This window comes from Oncorhynchus tshawytscha, linkage group LG13, assembly GCF_018296145.1.
Source record: "Oncorhynchus tshawytscha isolate Ot180627B linkage group LG13, Otsh_v2.0, whole genome shotgun sequence".
Taxonomy (NCBI): domain Eukaryota; kingdom Metazoa; phylum Chordata; class Actinopteri; order Salmoniformes; family Salmonidae; genus Oncorhynchus; species Oncorhynchus tshawytscha.
The window spans coordinates 73339933-73361414 of NC_056441.1; the positions used below are offsets into that span (position 1 = coordinate 73339933).

The window sequence follows — 21482 nt, forward strand, 5'->3', positions numbered from 1 at the left end:
ATGTCACTGACCTCTATTCTTCTGAGTTCTGAGTAAAAAAGAAAAAGTGTTCACGGTTGTCTTGAAAGCACCATAGGTATCGTCTTTCCCTTCCCACCTGGGACTGGTAGACCAATTATTGTGCGTTCACAATACAACAGTTCTCCCCCGTTACACTTGGTATTCGATAGTCCAGTGTGACTGTGAATAAATTATTTGAAATGGCCGTTTATGTTATTCGATACAAAATGCCCCTTTTGGTAAGAGTAGTGCTTTACCAATAATTCAGACTGGCATTATCCCGGACAGCTACAGCCGGTTTCGAGGGGTCCTTCAGTCTTGGAGGAAGGATTTGCAGCTAGCGTTTAGCCGTGTTCAACATGCCGATTGTCAGTATAAAAAGGGATCTTGTGTTCCATGCCTTGGGCAGAACATACAGTAAGAAATGTTACTTACCATATCAAGTAATAGATATTCAGTAAACTTGACAATTAAACTAGTATGTTTCTGTGTTGTGTTTTCAGACCGAAGGAATGTTGCTATAGCTAGCTAGTTAGCGGCTGCATGTTTGAATGGATGGGATAATTAGCTAGCTTCAGCTAACAGTAACTGATGCCGTGGCAATAACAGCGTTTCGATCATTTTGTGTGTTGTTTATCAACATATCACATATTTCATACACAACGGCATTTACTCAGTTTCTACTGAATCGTGATTGACAACAGGATTTGATAGTGTTGACAGAACTTATTTTTTAAATCAAAATACAGAAACTATTTACATTCTTACGTCAACATTACATCAAAACAGAACGCAGGTATTAATGAGAAAATACTGGAACAAACAAAATATTTAAAAAATAAACAATTCTAATGCAATTGTAATCACTCTGAAAAAATCTTATTGTAATGCTTTAAGAAAATATTATTCTTGTTATTGTTCACTAGGGTTAATGTTTTAATAAAATAGTTAAATTCAATCAAATGTGTAATTTGGTGTAGAACTTTTGAATTTTTGTTTGTGAATGAAGTATTTGGCAACCAGAATAAAATAAAAAAATACAATAATTTCAGTGGTTTTGTTATTGCAATAGTAACATATCTTTCATGTCAAAAACATAGGCGGTGTTCATAATGGTAAATTAGTATTTTGCAAGGTTTTCCCAAAATTCGGACACACATTTACATTCAAAGAACAAGTGAGACAGATTCTCACCTTCTTATTTTGACAGAAAACGCATATCAATAGCCACAAATTTGGACATCATAGATGGATATATCTATTGTAAAATGTTGAAGTGCACTTCCTTAACTTTGTTTGGTATACAATATTTGTAAGGTCTTAACCATGCATTTTTCCAGACAATGTCAGGAATAAGCATGTTCCAGAAAAACTTTCCTCTCAGTGTAAGTTGGTTTTGTGAATGAAGAATCTGTCTATTTATTACAACAAGATCTCTCAAGTAAGCCCACGCCTTCCAATCTGAGTTCTGGATAAACTTTGTGATCATTATCAAAACTAAGATGAGTTTTCATTAGTGTAGTTAGACCACTGGGAACGTCTTTGATCACAGAAATAAACTCTCGGAAAGGTATTGGAAATTCTTTCAATATTATAAATTGTTCATATGTGAGAATAATATCCTTGTTGTCAAAAACATCAAGGACAAAGTCAATATTCCTCTCATGTCAGCTGGGGTAGAACAATGACTTATTCCTTACAGTTATGTCTGAATTATTCCACAAAAGAGCTTTATGAGGAGAAAAATTGTGCAGGAAACATTTTCCAGGCCATTAAAGCTGGTTGGTGAAACCTTGCCAATTTAGCAGGTAATCTTTCAGGAATATAATTGCATTTCAGTAAAAATTGAAGACCTCCCAACTTATTAAACACATTATTTGGAATGAAATACCATATTGATTCATTATTGATCAAGCATCTTTTCAACCAGTTTATCTTGTAAGGGTTATTTATATCAACAAAATCCAACACTTCTAGACCGCCTTCAGCTTTTTTGTTAGAAAGGACTGACTTTTTTAGTTTGAGACTTATCTGGAAAAATAAGTCAAGAAAGGTCTTATTGATCTCTTTACAGGATTTAGAGATCAGGATTTACATATAACGATAATGAGGGGTACACACAATGAGACAGTCCCTCTGCCTTGGACAGAAGTACTCTCCCAATTATAGAAAGATATCTTTGTAGCCAATTATTAAATATATTTTTGGTTCTCTTAATTTTAGGAGAGAAATTAAAATGTTGTCTAAGTGTTTTTTTGACAGATGTATTCCTAAATATTTAACACAGTCCTTTACAGGAATATTTTCTATTTCTTTATCATCAGAGTCAAATAAACATAAGATTTCACATTTAGAAACATTCAGCATTAATCCTGATGCAATAGAAAATGCAGTTATAGTATTAAGGGCATGGGTGACCGTGTCTTTGTCTCTTAAGAAAAGAGTAGTATCATCAGCCAGTTGGGAAATTTTGATTTCTTTGTTAAAAATGATTAAGCCATACAAATTTGCATTATTCAGAATATCTAGAGATAGAAGTTCCACAACCAAAATTAATAAAAATGGCAAAATTGGGCATCCCTGACGTACACTTCTGTTGATACTGAATCTTTTGGAAGTATTAAGGTTTAGTAACACAGAACTATTTATATCTTTGTAAAACATGCAAATTACTTAGATAAAAGTTTCACCAAATCCAAAATGTATGTGATCCTAAAGAGAAATTAATGTTCAATTATGTCAAAGGCTTTACAGAAGTCCAAAAATAAGACAACCACATCGGAGTCAATTGTATATGAATAATCTTCAAGGTCCAAGACTAAACGAATGTTAGAGCTTATGTGACGGCCCTTCATAAATCCTGTTTGAGTCTCATTTATAATGGTATCTATTCATTTCTTTAATCTTTTGGGATAAACCAGAGCAATCCATTTGTAATCAATATTTAATAAAGTAATTGGTCAGTCGTGAGAGAAGGGTCTTTATCGGGCTTTGGAATCAATGAAATAAGGCCCTGTTTCATAGTGGAGACTATTTCCCCACGTTTAACTTCTTATGGATGCAGGGGCACTATTGAGTAGCTTGGATGAAAGGTGCCCAGAGTCAACGGCCTGCTCCTCAGTCCCAGATGCTAATATATGCATATTATTAATAGTATTGGATAGAAAACACTCTGAAGTTTCTAAAACTGTTTGAATTATGTCTGTGAGTATAACATAACTCATATGGCAGGCAAAAACCTGAGAATAAATCCAAACAGGAAGTGGAAAATCTGAGGTTGGTCGATTTTCAACCCAGCCCCTATTGAACACACAGTGGGATATGGATAAAGTTGCACTTCCTAGGGCTTCCAATAGATGTCAACCGTCTTTAGAAACTTGAATGAGGCTTCTACTGTGTTGTGGAGCCGGATGGGAGCTCTTTGAGTCAGTGGTCTGGCAGAGAGCCAGGTCCTGGTCTCACGCATTTCACATGATAGCGACCTGCGTTTCATGGCTTCTCTACAGACAAAGGAATTCTCCGGTTGGAACTTTATTGAAGATTTATGATAACAACATCCTAAAGATTGATTATATACTTAGTTTGACAAGTTTCTTCTACCTGTAATATAACTCTTTGAATTTTTTGTCTGACGTTCGGATGGACCTGCACAAGCGTTTGGATTTGTGTACTAAATGCGCTAACAAAAGTAGCTACTTGGACATAAATAATGGACATTATCGAACAAATCAAGCATTTATTGTGGAACTAGGATTCCTGGGAATGCATTCTGATGAAGATCGTCAAAGGTATGGAATATTTATCATGTTATTTCTGATTTCTGTTGACTCCAACATGGCGGATAATTGTATTTATTTTCTGAGCGTCTCAGATTATTGCATGGTTTGCTTTTTCTGTAAAGTTTTTTTGAAATTTGACACAGCGGTTGCATTAAGGAGAGGTATATCTATATTTCATGTCTAACAATTGTATTTATTGACATTTATATACTGAGATTTTTTTGATATAAATATGAACTTTATCAAACAAAACATACATATATTGTGTAACATGAAGTCCCATGAGTGTCATCTGATGAAGATCATCAAAGGTTAGTGATTAATTTTGTCTCTTTGTGCTTTTTGTGACTCCTCTCTTTGGCTGGAAAAATGGCTGAATTATTCTGTGAGTTGGTGGTGACCTAACATAATCGTTCGTGGTGCTTTCGCTGTAAAGCCTATTTGAAATCGGACACTGTGGTGGGATTAACAACAAGATTACCTTTAAAATGGTATAAGATACATGTATGTTTGAGGAATTTTAATTATGGGATTTCTGTTGTTTTGAATTTGGCGCCCTGCACTTTCACTGGCTGTTGTCATATCTATACCGTTAACGGGGTTGCAGCCCTAAGAAGTTTTAATGCAATCTTCTTCTAGTAACTCCCAAAACTGCCTATAGAATTCAACTGACAAGCCATCAGGACCAGGTGATTTCCCTTTTTTCATTGAATTCAGAGCCTCTCTAATTCCTTCAATTGACACAGGTGAATAGCAAAGTGAGTGGAAATCATCCTCAATTACAGAGACACAATTCTGAATATGGCAAACGTTGTTTTCACAACCATCTTCCTGAAATTGAGAGCTGTAAAGGTTTTCATAAAAATAATTGACAAATGATGATATTGTAATGGGATCTTTGCATAAAACATTGTTAATTTTGAGTGCAGTTACAGATTTTATTTTGTAGTTTCTCTTTTCAAGTGCAAAAAAGTAACTAACTAGTGTTTCATCCCCCCTCTTCAATCCATTTTGCTCTTGACCTTACAAAGGCACCCTTTGCCAGAACCGTGTAAAGCTGTTCTAATTCTAGTTGTAAAGAAAGTGTTGACAGAACTGATGCTTGTTATTTCATGACGATTGCATCATTTCCCAGTCCAGACCTGCTACTGACTGACCACCACATAGCTACGTCCATTTAACTAGTAAAATATAACTAAATTGAGAATGGAGGTGTGACAAATACATGCATTGTTCCAACAGATATTCAAATGTTATTCTCTTTTCCTTTCTTTCAGCTGATGAAGAATTTGATGAGTTGTGTTTTGAGTTTGGGCTGGAGCTTGATGAGATCGTGAGTAGAAGACTGAGGATGAACCTCAACCATATCCACTTGTTTGTGTGATAACCAATTTAGTATTTTCGGGCTAACCATCCTCCTTCTAACCCTGTCCTTCAGACCTCAGAGAAGGACATCATCCGTCGTGAGCAGGGGAACACTAAGGCAGAGGGGGCATCTGATGTGATTCTGTATAAGATTGATGTCCCAGCTAACCGCTATGATCTGCTGTGTCTGGAAGGACTGGTCAGGGGCCTGCAGGTCTTCAAGCAAAGTATGTAAACACATCTATATGGAAAATTGTGTGCTTAAACATTACTCTTACATTGCCAAATTACTTCAGCTTGTGCTGCTTTATCGTGTGTGTTGTCTTCAGCCGTGTATTGACTTCTCCATGTGTGTTTGCGCTCCAGGATGGAAGCACCTTGCTACAGGCGTGTGAGTCCAGCCAACGGAGAGCCTCAGAGGCTGGTCATCACAGAGGAGGTGGGTGGATAACACGGACAGGTTCTCTGTTTAATGATAGGCAGAGTGTTTGGTGTTCAGAGGAGGTGTGTGGAAATCACGGACCACACCCTCAGTTTAATGGCCTGGGTTCTGGGCAGAGTGTTAGGGTTGTTTAGTTTGGTCATCACAGAGGAGGGTGGGGGTGGAAAACATGGACTTTTAGTTTAATGGCCTGGGTTCTGGGCAGAGTGTTAGGGTTGGTTCATACATCTTATAATGAATGAACCACCACTGTAGTCCTTTTGTGACGAGATTAATTAAGGTATTGAACTGTTGATGAATGCCTCTACATTTGTAGAGGCTGTGCAAGGAGGCTTTGGGCCAAGTGTTGGAAGTAAGGGAGTGGAATTTTAGAGATGAATGAGAGAATCCTGACTCAGTGTGGGTGTGCCTGACGCAGACGGCTGCTGTGCGACCCCACGCTGTGGCTGCAGTCCTGAGGAACATCACCTTCACACTGGAACGCTACGACAGCTTTATCGAACTACAGGAGAAACTCCATCAGAATGTCTGTAGGTTAGTCAGACACCTAACACATCTCTACCTTCACAGAAAAATATATATAATTCCCACACATCAGTTTGACCAACTCAGTGGCCTTTAGGTTAGTGTCCTCCCTGAGATTGGAAAGTTGGTGGTTCTGTCCTCAGTCGAATCTTACCATAGGCTTTGATGCCTCTATATTTGGCATTCAGCATTAAGGAGATGTCCAGCAGGTGTACATGTATATAAAACTGCCGTATGCTACAGAAATAGGAGATCGGCTCATAGGGCCAGGAGCCTTTCTGGCTGGACAAAGCTTACTTACGCACACCATTTTACCTCTGCATATTTATTGTCAACGTTTTGGTCAGATAACTTTTTTCAATACCATGTCTCATACTTCAGTGATGGCTTTCAGTGTGTTCTTCTCTGGGAGTCTCTGAGATGTGTTGTCTCAGGGGAAGTTGTGACTAATCTGTGCTCTGTAGGAAAAGGACTCTGATTGCCATCGGCACCCATGATCTGGACACCATTTCAGGCCCCTTCACCTACACAGCCAAACCACCTGGTGACATACGCTTCAAACCTCTCAACCAGGCAAAGGAGTACACCGCACAGGAACTCATGAGCCTCTACAAGGTGAGCAGGGATTGGCAACAAATATTATGAGCCTCTGTAAAATGTGTTGTGATTGGCTATGGCTAGAGATCTTTTATTTCTGTCATCCTATGTTTCGATTTCTTTGTATTTCTCCCTCTCAGACAGACAGCCACTTGCGACACTATCTGCACATTATTGAAGACAAGCCTGTATATCCTGTCATCTATGACAGCAACAACATTGTACTGTCTATGCCTCCAATCATCAATGTTGAGGACACACACATATAACCACAGGTTACATGCCAAACTATAAACCTAGTGGACTTCCAATATTGATTAACCCATCGTATGCTGTAGATGCTGTTCTAACAGTCTGTTGTTTTTTTAGGGGACCATTCCAAAATCTCCTTGAATACGAAGAATGTTTTTATCGAGTGCACAGCCACTGATCTTACCAAGGCAAAAATCGTGTTGGACATGATGGTGACAATGTTCTGCGAGTATTGTGAGGAGCCTTTCACGTGAGTCCAGGCAACAGCTGTTTAGATTTCTATCACTGAAATGAAATAACTAATAGCTGAACCTAATGTATTTTTGTGTGTAAAATAAGACCATGAATTAGTGGAAATGATAGTGATAAGAATTTCCTTTGCCCGGCCCCACTTTAAAATACTCCTCTTGATCCATGTCCTGTTCTCTCTCAGGGTAGAGGTGGTTGAGGTGGTGTACCCAGATGGCAGGACCTGCCTGTACCCGGTACTGTGTCCACTTACCATCACTCTGCAGTCTGTTTCCTTTTTTGGGGAAAATATACTCAACAAAAATAGAAACGCAACATGTTAAGTGTTGGTCCCATGTTTCATGAGCTGAAATAATATACATTTTCCATACGCACAAATTATTATTTATCCCAACTTTTGTCCACAAATTTGTTAACATCCCTGTTAGTAAGCGTTTCTCCTTTGCCGAGATAATTTGTCCTACTGACAGGTATGGCATATGTTACCTTTATTTATTTATTTAACTAGGCAAGTCAGTTAAGAACAAATTCTTATTTTCAATGAAGGCCTAGGAACAGCGGTTAACTGCCTGTTCAGGGGCAGAACGACAGATTTGTACATTTTCAGCTCAGGCATATGAACTTGCAACCTTTTGGTTACTAGTCCAACGCTCCCACTAGGCTACCCTGCCGCCCCAAGAAGCTGATTAAAAGGCATGATCATTACACAGGTGCACCTTGTGCTGGGGACAATAAAAGGCCACTCTAAAATGTGCAGTGTTGTCAAACAACACATTGCCACAGATGTCTCCATTTTTGAGGGAGTGTGCAATTGTCATGGCATGTTGACTGTAAGAATGTCTACCAGAGCTGTTGCCATAGAATTTAATACGAATTTCTCTACCATAAGCCGCCTCCAACATCGTTTTAGAGAATTTGGCAGTACGTCCAACCGACCTCACAACCGCAGACCACTTGTAACCATGCCAGCCCAGAACCTCCACATCCTTCTTCCTCACCTGCGGGATCGTCTGAGGCCAGTCACCCGGACAGCTGATGAAACTGAGGAGTATTTCTGTCCTTAATAAAGCCCTTTTGTGGGAAAAAAACAAATTCTGATTGGCCATGTGAAATCAATAGATTAGGGCCTAATAAACTGATTTCCTTTTATGAACTATAACTAAGTAAAATCGTTGAAATTGTTGCATGTTGCGTTTATATTTTTGTGCAGTATATATTAGAACCTGCTCGTCAATATTTAAATTCGGACTATCCCCATTCTATTATTTTCCTAACCCTCTACCTTCCTGCTATACCATGTGACCTCTCAGGAGCTGGCTTACAGGAAGGAGACTCTGTCAGCAGACTTCATCAACTGCAAAGTTGGCATCAGGTAACTAAGTGACTTGAAATAATATCCAAACCTGTTTCTGGAGATCTGGGGTGGCAGGTAGCCTAGTGGTTAGAGCGTTGGACTAGTAACTGAAAGGTTGCAAGATCAAATGCCTGAGGTGACAAGTTAAAAAATCTTGTTCTGCCCCTGAACAAGGCAGTTATCCCACTGTTCCTAGGCCGTCATTGAAAATAAGAATTTGTTCTTAACTGACTTGCCTAGTTAAATAAATAAAAAATAGGAATGAGGGCTACTTACAGTGTTGGAAAGGGATCACAGCAGTGATTGAATGAGGTTATGAGGCATGAGTTGAGATGTTCAGAGGCTTGACCAGTGCTCGACAGGATTTTACTGGGAAGACAAACAACACACTACACAGTTAGACAAAAGAGCTAAGAATGATTTAGTCTAAGCAAAGAGTAATAATGTGATTGTGTATGTGATTGACTCTACATACAGTAATGTGAGGAAATTGAGTGAGTGGGCACATGAGAAGTCGTGGCTTCAGTTCATGTCAGGAGAAAGTTGACAGTGGAGTGGAGTGGTCGTCACCTCTTATTCAAGGAACATGAGGGGACTTGGCTGTAAATACAAATAGCAGATACATTCCATTACAGCTGTGCCATCGTAGGTTTGGACAACGAGTTTCTCTATGAACTTAAACTCGGACATCTCAAAATGCATAAAGTCAAACAGACTGCGCATCTCTCCCACTTGACACATCAAAGAAGCCCAAAACACGTTCCTGAATAAAGCCCTGATCATCCGCATACCTGACGATAACTGACAACTGCAAGCAGACTGGTGGCACAATAGGTCCCAGAGCCTTGGGGCAATTTTTAACAGTTGATTAGACTGAAACAATGTCTTGTTTTCATCTGATACAGCATGTCAGATTTCTAATGTTTAGGTGTAGCCTAGGCTGCTGCAACATTTATGCCAGGAGTTTTTGCTTGTCTGTCCGGAGTGATTGTGTTATCATCTTTGTTAAATAAGTAATGGAGGTAAGTGGAAAGCCTCCCTGAGTGCATGTGAAAAAAATGTGTTGCATCAACTATCTCATTAATCTAACATTTGGAAGCTATCAAATCATTCGGAATTGTTTCGACATCCCAGAAAAGACAGCCGAAAGTTTGATATGTTCAGCAAGTAAAGCATTGTATTGTGCAATTACCTCTGCAAGCTCCTTGTAAGTTGCCCCTGTTAACCGAACTTTCCCTCTGGTCGTGTCCTCTAAAAGCACATTCTTGCATGCCCTGGTTTTGTTTTTTAATTTAGCTGAACGATTGATGTTCTTCATGTCACTATACCCACCTTTCGACCAAGGCTCAGACTTTCCAAAAAGCAGGGAAGGCCAGCAATACAGATGGCCTGATGAAAGGCTCCCTGTTAACCAGCTAATGTTATACTTTTGATACCAGTTTGTATTGAATGCAGAGGTCGACCCTCCCCCACCTTTTCCATGTACCCCAGAGAATGAAAGGGGTTCTTCAACAAAAAGGCCACAACAAGAATGGCCATTCTACCATTCTGGTGGAGAAAACAGCACACTCATGCTGGTAGCTAGGTAGCTACTGAAGTTAGCAAGGCAAATGTAAATAAATTGCACTAACTGGACACACAAATAATGTTCTAAAACCAAGAAAACTATTTATAATGTACCTCCATCTCCTGTGACTTGAAAAAACTTGAATTTAGTAATATCCCCAAAATGCTCAACTATAACTCTTCACTCTTAATCTCTATCCAACAATGTCACCAAGCCTCTCAACACACAGAACCCCCATAATGTTCTGTGTCACAATCCCAACACAACACAGTAGGTTCATTCTCTGAATGAACAATTCTATGATTGGATGGACAACATGTCAGTTCATACTGCAAAAGCTTTCATTGGTTGGAAGACGTCCTCCGGAAGTGGTCATAATTACCATGTATGTCTATGAAAGCGGGTGAGTCCTACACGCCCCCTAGGTTTTGTATTGAAGTCAATGTAGCCAGAGGAGGACGGAAGCGAACTGTCCTCCGGCTACACCATGGTGCTAGCCCAGACAGTGCTGTTGAAGTTACTGTAGACCTTCATTGCAAAACAGTGTAATTTAATCAATTATTTGGTGCCATATGAATATATTTAGGGTAGTTTTATCTAAAAAGGATAATTGTGAAACATTTAAAAAGTTATTATTTTTTAAATTTCACTGAGGAGGATGGTCCTCCCCTTCCTCCTCTGAGGAGCCTCCACTGCAACATTTCTGCAGATGCTTATAAATGGTTTACATTGTACATATTTAGCAGACACTCTTATCCAGAGCGACTTGCATGAGAATTATGGTTAAGTGCCTTGCTCAATGATATTTTTTTTACCTAGTCTGTTCAGGGATTCGAACCAGCAACCTTTCAGATACTGACCCAATGCTCTTAACCGCTAGGATACCTGCCGCTGTTTGTTTGTAATGGTTTGTTTGTCTCCAGTGAGTCAACTGAGCACATCGCCCAGCTGTTAACCAAGATGTGCTTGCACTCAGAGGTCACAAGCGACGGCAAACAGATCGAGGTGGAGATCCCGCCCGCGCGCTCTGACGTCAACCACGCCTGTGACATCATGGAGGACGCCGCCATGGCGTACGGTTTCAACAATATTCCCCGCACCACGCCCCGCACCTATACCGTAGCCAGTCAGGTGAGGGTATTCTTCAGCAGGTTATTCAGGAGTGAAGTTGATTGGTTGTTGACTGGAGCTGCTGGTTGGGTGGTATTGTTTTCTATCTCATGACTATTGTGTTTTTAGCTCCCACTGAATAAGCTGTCAGAGCTGCTGAGACAGGACCTGGCTGCTGCTGGATTCACAGAGGCACTCACCTTCACCCTGGTACTGACACCTCACTCTCTCTACCTTTTGTGGACTCCAGGAAGAATAGCTTCTGAAAAAGCTAATAGAGATCCAAATAATAAACATGCACACACATTTTCATGTGTTGTATCTGTCTTCCTGTGCAGTGTTCTCAGGAGGACATAGCTGACAAGCTGTTGAAGAACATCTCCAGAGACCAGAGCATGTCACATCTCCAACCCCAAAACAGCAGAGTTCCAGGTGGACCACCATTACTGTGGATTAATGATGTCTCTATGATAACATTATAAACTGCCCCCCTTTAGTCTCTTAGAATCCATTCAACTGTTTTACTTTATATCACCCCCTGTTGATGTGAGTGTTTACTACAAAAGAGAGTGCTGTGTGACTAGGTGGGTTGGTCAGCGGCTGGTGGTGGTATTAACAGCAGTGCTCGTCTTTTCCACCAGGTGGCGCGCACCACCCTGCTGTCAGGCCTGCTGAAGACTGTGGCTGCCAACAGGAAGACGCCTCTGCCTCTGAGGCTGTTTGAGATTTCAGACGTGGTGCTCAAGGATGAAACCAAAGGTGTGTTTGTGTGTGGGTGTGACCCAAGTATTCATCATGTAGTGTATTCACGGATATGTGTAGAAATAATGTCATTGTATGTCTGCCTTTCTAATTTCTTTATTAGGACAAACATGAATGTACATACTGATTCCCTCATACTCAAGAAGACACTGTCATTATCAGTTTTTAAAGACATCCCAATGGCCAAGTTGTCCTCTGCTCTCCCAATCAGACGTGGGGGCCAGGAACAACCGTCGTCTGTGTGCTGTCTACTACAACAAGAGTCCTGGGTTTGAGGTAATCCACGGCCTGATGGACAGGGTCATGCAGCTGCTGGAGATCAAACCAGGCCAGGGCAATGGCTACCACATCCAGGCTGCCGACGGTAAGACAACCACGGAGCCATCTCACTAGTTTAAACTGGACTCTCTCTCTGACTCACTCATTCACCCCCCACCCCCCGACCCGACCGATGTGCGTGTCTCCTGCACAATCAGACATGGGGGAAATCGATGGCCTCAAGTACCACAGAGAGAGAGGGATGAGGAGGTTGCAAAGAGGGAGAGCAGGGGTGCGGAGGACAGAGAGAGACTTGGGGATAGAGAGAGCATGTAGTTTCAGCAGGGGGAGTCAGACTGCATGTGAGTCACGTCTGCTGCTGCAGTTCCCCTGTCTGAGTTTACAGGGAGATAGACTGGCACATCCATGGGCATTTAGACTGCCTGAAACAAACACACTTACACAGCTACAAAAAAAACACTTCAACTGTTACATTTACACGACTAGCAAACTATTATGCAGACCAGACATACAACACGCATGCAAAAAAAGATGTGCTCCTCATGTCTGTGTGACCTTAACCCCATCACAGGGTCATGATCTTCTGCAGGACCTCCCGCAATGTTATCCTATGGGGGGAGGGAGGGACTCTTAGGGAGCAGATGCCCATGTTTCACTTAACTGTTAAAGGCATGCTTGACTGTCTGGTTGGTGTTGACCTTGGCTCAGAGAGAATGAATCTGAGAGGGTTTTCAGGGTTGGTGGAATAGGTTGTCACTTGTCAGGCTGGCTGGCTTGAACTTAGCTATTAGTGTACCATTTTTAAAGACTGGTTGTCATGGTGCTGCCCTGCTTTCGAAGAGACACACAATGTAGAGCGCTTTCTGTTGCTAGTTAGGAGTTAGCATCTGAACGGTGAGCTAAGGAGTACATTAGCTTTTAGAAGCAAAGCAACGTGGGAAGAAGTGAAGCACCATGGAGAAGAGAATAGAACAGCATAGGAACAGAACATCTCTGTGGAAGTGGAGTCATAGCAACCCTGAGCCTAGATGGGCTCCTTGAACAGGCTCTAAGAAGCAGTCATTGTTTTAAAAAACCTTGTCAGTAAGCTCTCTCACACATCAAATCAAATGTTATTTGTCACATGTGCCAAATACAACCTTATAGTGAAATGCTTACTTACAAGCTCTTAACAAACAATGCAGTTAAGAAAATACATTTTAAAAAAGTAAGAGAAGAATAACAAAGGATTAAAGAGCAGCAGTAAATAACAATAGTGGGGCTATATACAGGGGGTACCGGTACATAGTCAATGTGGAGGCTATATACAGGGGGTACCGCTACAGTGTCAATGTGGAAGCTATATACAGGGGGTACCGGTACAGTGTCAATGTGGAGGCTATATACAGGGGTACCGGTACAGTGTCAATGTGGAGGCTATATACAGGGGGTACCGTACAGTGTCAATGTGGAGGCTATATACAGGGGGTACCGCTACAGTGTCAATGTGGAGGCTATATACAGGGGGTACCGCTACAGTGTCAATGTGGAGGCTATATACAGGGGGTACTGCTACAGTGTCAATGTGGAGGCTATATACAGGGGGTACCGCTACAGTGTCAATGTGGAGGCTATATACAGGGGGTACCGCTACAGTGTCGATGTGGAGGCTATATACATGGGGGTACCGCTACAGTGTCAATGTGGAGGCTATATACAGGGGGTACCGGTACAGTGTCAATGTGGAGGCTATATACAGGGGGTACCGGTACAGTGTCAATGTGGAGGCTATATACAGGGGGTACCGCTACAGTGTCAATGTGGAGGCTATATACAGGGGGTACCGCTGCAGTGTCAATGTGGAGGCTATATACAGGGGGTACCTCTACAGTGTCAATGTGGAGGCTATATACAGGGGGTACCGCTACAGTGTTAATGTGGAGGCTATATACAGGGGGTACCGCTACAGTGTCAATGTGGAGGCTATATACAGGGGGTACCGGTACAGTGTCAATGTGGAGGCTATATACAGGGGTACCGGTACAGTGTCAATGTGGAGGCTATATACAGGGGGTACCGGTACAGTGTCAATGTGGAGGCTATATACAGGGGGTACCGGTACAGTGTCAATGTGGAGGCTATATACAGGGGGTACCGCTACAGTGTCAATGTGGAGGCTATATACAGGGGGTACCGCTACAGTGTCAATGTGGAGGCTATATACAGGGGTACCGCTACAGTGTCAATGCGGAGGCTATATACAGGGGTACCGCTACAGTGTCAATGCGGAGGCTATATACAGGGGGTACCGGTACAGTGTCAATGTGGAGGCTATATACAGGGGGTACCGCTACAGTGTCAATGTGGAGGCTATATACAGGGGGTACCGCTACAGTGTCAATGCGGAGGCTATATGTACAGGGGGTACCAGTACAGAGTCAATGTACGGGGGCACCGGTGTCGAGGTAATATGTACAAGTAGGTAGAGTTATTAAAGTGACTAACTATTCCACATATCTGAGAATAGTTATGCCTCATTATCTCTTGAGTCTCTCTCGTCTGTGTGGAAACATTTATTCTCACTGGACCACTGAGAAGCCTCATCACCTGTCCTTCCTTCCCACCCCCCTCTTCGGTTTCCCCACTTTCAGATTCCACTTTCTTCCCTGGTCGCTGTGCTGAGATCTTTGCATGCGGGAAGAGCATAGGACGCCTCGGGGTCCTTCACCCTAGTGTCATCAACCACTTTGAGCTCACCATGCCATGCTCCGCCCTGGACATCGACATCGAGCCCATCCTGTGATGTCACACCCAGACACACACCGAACTTGTAAGACCACCAAACTCATCAACCAACACAGGTTAATTTACTCATGCTCAGTCCATCCCAACACAGGTGTTTCCAGCAGAGTACGGACCAACCCTCTCCATTGGAACTCACGTTTTCACGCAAATCTCCCATTGACATCACACTGAAAGCTTGAGATATGAGTGCAAAAGTTAGGATTCGGACCCAAATTAATTGTTCAGTTGATATCATGCATGGTATTTCTGTTGGACAAATGTACATCAGTGTATGAAGTAACCATAGAAACTTTTGGCTGGTACAGTGCATTTGGAAAGTATTGACCTCTTGACCTTGTCCACATTTTGTTACGTTACAGACTTTTTCTTAAATGGATTCCATAGTTTTTTTAAGGAAATATGTAAATGTGATAAGTATTCAGACCCTTTACTCAGTACTTTGTTGAAGCACTTTTGTCAGCGATTACAGCCTCAAGTCTTCTTGGGTATGATGCTACAAGCTTGGCACACCTGTATTTGGGGAGTTTCTCTAGTTATTCTCTGCAGATCCTCTCAAGCTCTGTCAGGTTGGCTGGGGAGCGTCACTGCACAGCTATTTTCAGGTCTCTCCAGAGATGTTCGATTGAGTTTCAGTCCGGGCTCTGGCTGGGACACTCAAGGACATTCAAAGACTTGTCCTGAAGCCACTCCTGCGTTGTCTTGGCTGTGTGCTTAGGAGTGTTCGCCCCTGTCTGAGGTCCTGAGCGCTCTGGAGCAGGTTATCATCAAGGATCTCTCTGTACTTTGCTCTGTTCATCTTTCCCTCAAAAGACTAGTCTCCCAGTCCCTGCTGCTGAAATACATCCCCACAGCATGATGCTGCCACCACCATGCTTCACCGTAGGGATAGTGCCAGGTTTCCTTCAGATGTGATGCTTGGCATGCAGGCCAAAGAGTTCAATCAACCCAGAGAATCTTGTTTCTGAGGGTCTTTAAGTGCCTTTAGGCAAACTCCAAGTGGGCTGTCATGTGCCTTTTACTGAGGAGTGGCTTCCGTCTGGCCACTCTACCATAAAGGCCTGATTGGTGGAGTGCTGCAGAGATGGTTGTCCTTCTGGAAGGTTCTCCCATCTCCCCAGAGGAGCTTTGTCAGATTGGCCATTGGGTTCTTGGTCACCTCCTTGACCAAGGCCCTTCATTCCCGATTGCTCAATTTGGCAAGGTGGCCAGCTCTAGGAAGAGCACCTTCTTGGTGGTTCCAAACGTCTTCTATTTTAGAATGATGTAGGCCACTGTGTTCTTAGACCTTCAATGCTGCAGACATTTTTTTCCCAGATCTGTGCCTCGATACAATCCTGACTCGGAGCTCTACGGACAATTCCTTCGACCTCATGGCTTGGTTTTTGCTCTGACATGCACTGTCAAATGTGGGATTTTATATAGACAGGTTTGTGCCTTTCCAAATCATGTCCAATCAATTGGATTTACCACAGGTGGACACCAATCAAGTTGTAGAAACATCAAGGATGATCAATCGAAACAGGATGCTCCGGAGCTCAATTTCGAGTCTCGTAGCAAAAGGTCTGAAGTTATTTCAGTTTTTTTTAGTATACATTTTCTAAAAACCTGTTTTCGCTTTGTCATTATGGGGTATTGTGTGTAGATTGAGGGGATTTTAAAAAACAAACATTTTAGAATAAGGCTGTAATGTAACAAAATGTGGGAAAGGAAAGAGGTCTGAATATTTTCAGAAGGCACTGTACATAGTGTGGCTGTATTTTTATCTCCATGGTAATTAAAATGTACATGAGACATCAGCCTGTGAATTCACTGCAGCGGTGTATTTCTGAATTCACTGCAGTCCTGTTTCACTTGAGCTTTTAACCCATAGACTGTACCATTTAAAAGACATTGCTCTGAGCAATCATTTCAATTCCTGTCATTTACATTAAAGGTTTGTCTTATACAGCATATAAGCCTATTGCACTGTGAGTGTAAATAACAGGAAGCCACAGCTGTGGTTCAACAGGTTTCATTGTTTATTTTTGACTTACATGGTCTTGTTAGGTGGGCGAATGCTCTTGGGCGGAGCTTCATCTACTTAATGGAAGATACAACAGGACAAACTCTAACATGCAGTACTGTAATTATGCAGGTGTTGCTCAGGTATGGTTGTGGTAGTGAGAGGAAGGAGGTATCAAGAACTTACAAAAGTGGAAGGATAAAACGGGCAAATAACATGTTGCAAATAAAATTGTTGTGATTCAGAATTTTAAAATGTGTCTCGTCTTTCAAAGTTACACAATGTGTGAAATACAGAATCAATGTATAAAATGTACAAATGTCAAATATACAAGAAACATTTACTTGTTAGGATCCTGTCATCATTCATGTTATATAGTAACAGCATTGGGTCATAGCGGTCCCAGTACTATGAACAGTGTATTGACCAGAATAGAGTGGACCAGGCCTATGAATGTATAGGTGGTGAATTTATACAGCACCTCAATCTCCTTCCTTCTCCTGGCGTCTGTCTTTGACTGACAGTCCATAGCAGGAGCACAGCACCCACAGACTGGCTGTCTTCACCATCTGTCGAGTCGCCACCAAAGCCACAACACCCACCACAAAGCGGCGCTGCCCAGGGCTAAGCCACCCAGTGTCAGTGCTGGCAGGGGTACGGGTAGCATCCCCTGGGGCTCAAACGTCACCCCCAGCCTCTCATTCACCCAGTAGCCCACAGAACAGCCTGCACTCACCCCCAGGATGGTGGTGTAATGGTCCAGCTCGGGTTAGGTGTAGCTCACGAAGAAGGCCAGTACCAATGCCCTGAGTGGGGAGGTGAGCTGGAGCTGGTCAAATGTTTCCCAGTATGGATAGGTGACCACTATCAATGTGGCTGAGATTAAAGCACCACAGATCACATCCTGAAACCAGCAGGGAGGGGTAGTGTATATTATGTACATGTATTTGATACATTTTTGTCACTGCTTAGACAGACATTCATAGTAGTTTGAAGGGTGATGTGGTCTTTATGGTGATGAAGTGCTAGTCTGAGACAGAGGAGGCTGGTGTGAGGAGCTATAGGAGACAGGTTCATTGTAATGGCTGGAATGGCTGGAATGGAATTAATGGAACAGAGTCATACATTTGGTTTCCAAATGTTTGATACCGTTCCAATTATTTCATTCCAGCCATTACAATGAGCCTGTCCTCCTATAGCCCCTCCCACCAGCCTCCTCTGGTCTGAGTGTTGCTCTGGAACCTCTATCTCAATTTTACAGGTCATAATGAACTACATATTCTTATGTAATGGCATGATGAATGTCAAAGTGAAAGGCAGGTCCCCCTAGCTAACAGTGCCAGCCAGACATACAGTATGAATAATAAATACTGCATTGGGTCTGAATGTTTTATACAGTACTTTATATAGTACTGTCGGGGCAGAGCAGAGAAAGAGACTCACCAGATCAGAATACATGCCTGTGTACAGATGCCTCAGACACACCTACACAGACGACACCACCGCCACAAGCAGACCCACTTCAAACTGGAACTGTGAACAGAATATATAGGTACACACACAAATCACACTCAGACGTGGCTACACACACTACGACAAAATACACAACTATCTGATGAGACGTTCTCTGATACTTTGATAAATAAGGGATACAATCTGGAAACCTCCGTTTGGGACTGTCAGACTGACGGTGTAACCAAGAAATTCTCAACATAGTTCCGTACAGAGTCGGAACTTGCTTAATCCAGCTAGCCAATAGGATGGAAATGAAAATATTGTTTATACACCTATCCAATTCCTCCAGATCTACATGGCTCTAGGGGTGGGGGTTGTTTCTGGGCAGGGCCATGCTCTTATCTTCCACTTTGTGCTCACCTTTTCTCTTTTCCTCTCTGTCTCCTTTTTCTCTTGTTGATATTTGTCCTCCATTAGTCAGTCCCCCTAAGACAATCTGTCATCCATCTATTCTGCCACTTTGACATATGGACTGTCTTAGTCATCTTTTTAGTCATGTCTGTCCATCTCCCTCCTTTAATATAATTTACCTATGTCTTTTTGTTTCTCTCCATTTCAATGACAAGCAAGCAAGCCCATGTCATGTATATTCATTGACCTCCTTTTCCCTCCCTCCCTCCTCCTCATCTCTTTCCGTGTCTGTTCCTTCCCCTTGTAGCTAGGGGGGCCTTTCAAAAGAAGTTAATGAAGAGAGGACTCTGAATGGACACAAAGGATGCTGGGATGGAGGGGCCACTGTGATTGACTGTCCTGACCTTTCACCCCTCGACCTAAGAGATTGCCTCAGGCCATTCAGACCACTGCACCAGACCACTACACATCTATAGCTATGTGCCCTCTCAGAAACATAAACTAAGTCGCCGCTGCACCAGACCACTGTAGCTATGTGCTTTCTTTGATTCTCAGAAACAATGTCACCACATGCATAGATATGCATGCTCTCTCAGAAACAATGTCACCACTGAAGCACACTACCACTATATCTGAGGCTGGTGCACACAACCACTATCTGAGGCTGGTGTTTGAGTAGCTGATTGATTGTTGTGTGTGTGTGAGAGAGATTGACAGTCATTTACTCTATAGTCAATCAGAGGAACAAACAGCAGCTGTGTGGGTGTGTCTGAAGGTGACTGATGGTGACTGGCCATCACAGAAATTTTCCATATGCACAAAAAGCTTATTTCTCTCAAATTTTGTCCAGAAATGTGTTTACCTCCCTTTTAGTGAGCATTTCTCCTTTGCCAAGATAATCCATCCACCTGTCAGGTGTGGCATATCAAGAAGCTGATTATACAGCATGATCCTTACACAGGTGCACCTTGAAGACGGGACAATAAAAGGTCACTTTTAAAATGTGCAGTTCTGTCACACAACACAATGCTAAAGATGTCTCAAGTTTTGAGGGTGAGTGCAATTGGCATGCTGACTGCAAGAATGTCAATCAGAGCTGTTACCAGAGAATTGAATGTACATTTCTCTAACATAAGCCACCTCCAAAGTCCTTTTACAGAATTTGGCATTACGTCCAACCGGCCTCACAACCGCAGACCACATGTAACCACGCCAGCTCAGGACCGCCACATCCAGCTTCTTCACCTGCAGGATCATCTGAGGAGGGGTGTGGGGGTACTGAGGGCTATTTCTGTCTGTAATAAAGCCCTTTTGTGGGGAAAAACTCCTTCTGATTGGCCACTTTGACATATGGACTGTCTTAAAGTCATCTTTTTATTGACCTCCCCTGCTGGCTCCCCAGCACCCCTGCCCAGTCATGTGAAATCCATAGATTAGGGCCTAATAAACTGATTTCCTTACATGAACTGTAACTAACTGTAACTATCTTTGAAATTGTTGCATGTTGCATTTATATTTTTGTTCAGTATATATAACTATGTGGTACGAAACTCCATGTTTACTTCTATGGTTCTGTACAGGCCTTGTCCCAGGGAAGGGTGCAAGCGATGAGTCTCCCCCAAGACTGAGTAGCAGAAGCTTGGCAGGGGACCCAAGGGGCTCAAGACGCTGCATGGGCCTCACCTGAACCCTGTAAGCCACACTGAGGAAGATGGTGAAGATGGTGGTGGCGGCCATGGCGTGGGTGGTGGGAAGGCCATACACAGTGTCCACACGCTTCTCGAGCTAAACCACCGGGGGCGATAGAGGGCGATCTACGCCTAGCTGATGTACATCACCATCTGGAGAAGATAAGGAAAATAGGAGAGGCAGAGAAGAGAAGGGTAAGTCTTTCATAAAGGGCTTTACTAATACATTTGATTGGTTGGAACTCGGTACACTTTTACTGTGCAAAGAATAAATGAAAAACATTCTAATGTATGAAGCTAACCGGATTGTTCAATGCTCCATTAAGAATGGCCACACAGTATGCTATAAATAAGTAATCATTCAGTTTGTAGTAACCAGTTTGCAAGAAGATGCAAGGCACACTTCTATAAAAGGAGCACAGTCTGCAGTTGCTCAGTAACGCAATCTACTGTAAGAATCAAATACATCCATGAGCTGCTGACACAGTGTCTTCAGTTGATGCTGACTGTGTACCCCTACAGTAACACAGACACGCTCCACAGAACTCAGGTTCTGACACAATGGTTGTGAAACAACTGATATTTTAGTGATACAGCAGAGAGTTTGTGCAGAAAAACAATGTATCACAAATGCATTGTACATCAGTAGCAAAACCTTAGTGTGGATGTGGCCAGAGGCAGTGTGCAGGCAATGCCAGGCCAGGGATGTGCGCCAATCAGTACACACTGACTGTCTACTACACATCCTTAGGAGACGGCGCTAGTGCGACACGGGGGCTGACCCTCCACCCAGGCTAGAGTTGTATTTAGCTCTGCCTGTTATATTTAGAGAGAGAGAGATGGGGGAGGAAAGAGTGTGCA

At 42.5% G+C, this 21482-nt stretch overlaps 1 protein-coding gene and 1 pseudogene across 1 annotated transcript; one reads left to right on the top strand and one right to left on the bottom strand.

The window, feature by feature from the left end:
• Positions 1 to 310: 310 nt before the first annotated feature.
• LOC112247386 (phenylalanine--tRNA ligase beta subunit-like) lies at positions 311 to 15563 on the top strand. The gene is given in 17 exon segments (XM_042296332.1): positions 311 to 417; positions 5057 to 5112; positions 5218 to 5375; positions 5511 to 5583; positions 6005 to 6120; positions 6576 to 6726; positions 6849 to 6956; positions 7062 to 7210; positions 7394 to 7445; positions 8520 to 8581; positions 11054 to 11261; positions 11370 to 11450; positions 11579 to 11623; positions 11625 to 11672; positions 11882 to 11999; positions 12214 to 12366; positions 14912 to 15563. Coding segments are annotated over 17 exon segments (1788 nt in total). The 5' UTR covers positions 311 to 359; the 3' UTR covers positions 15064 to 15563.
• Positions 15564 to 17070: 1507 nt separating this feature from the next.
• LOC112247395 lies at positions 17071 to 20829 on the bottom strand (annotated as a pseudogene).
• Between the last annotated feature and the right edge of the window lie 653 nt (positions 20830 to 21482).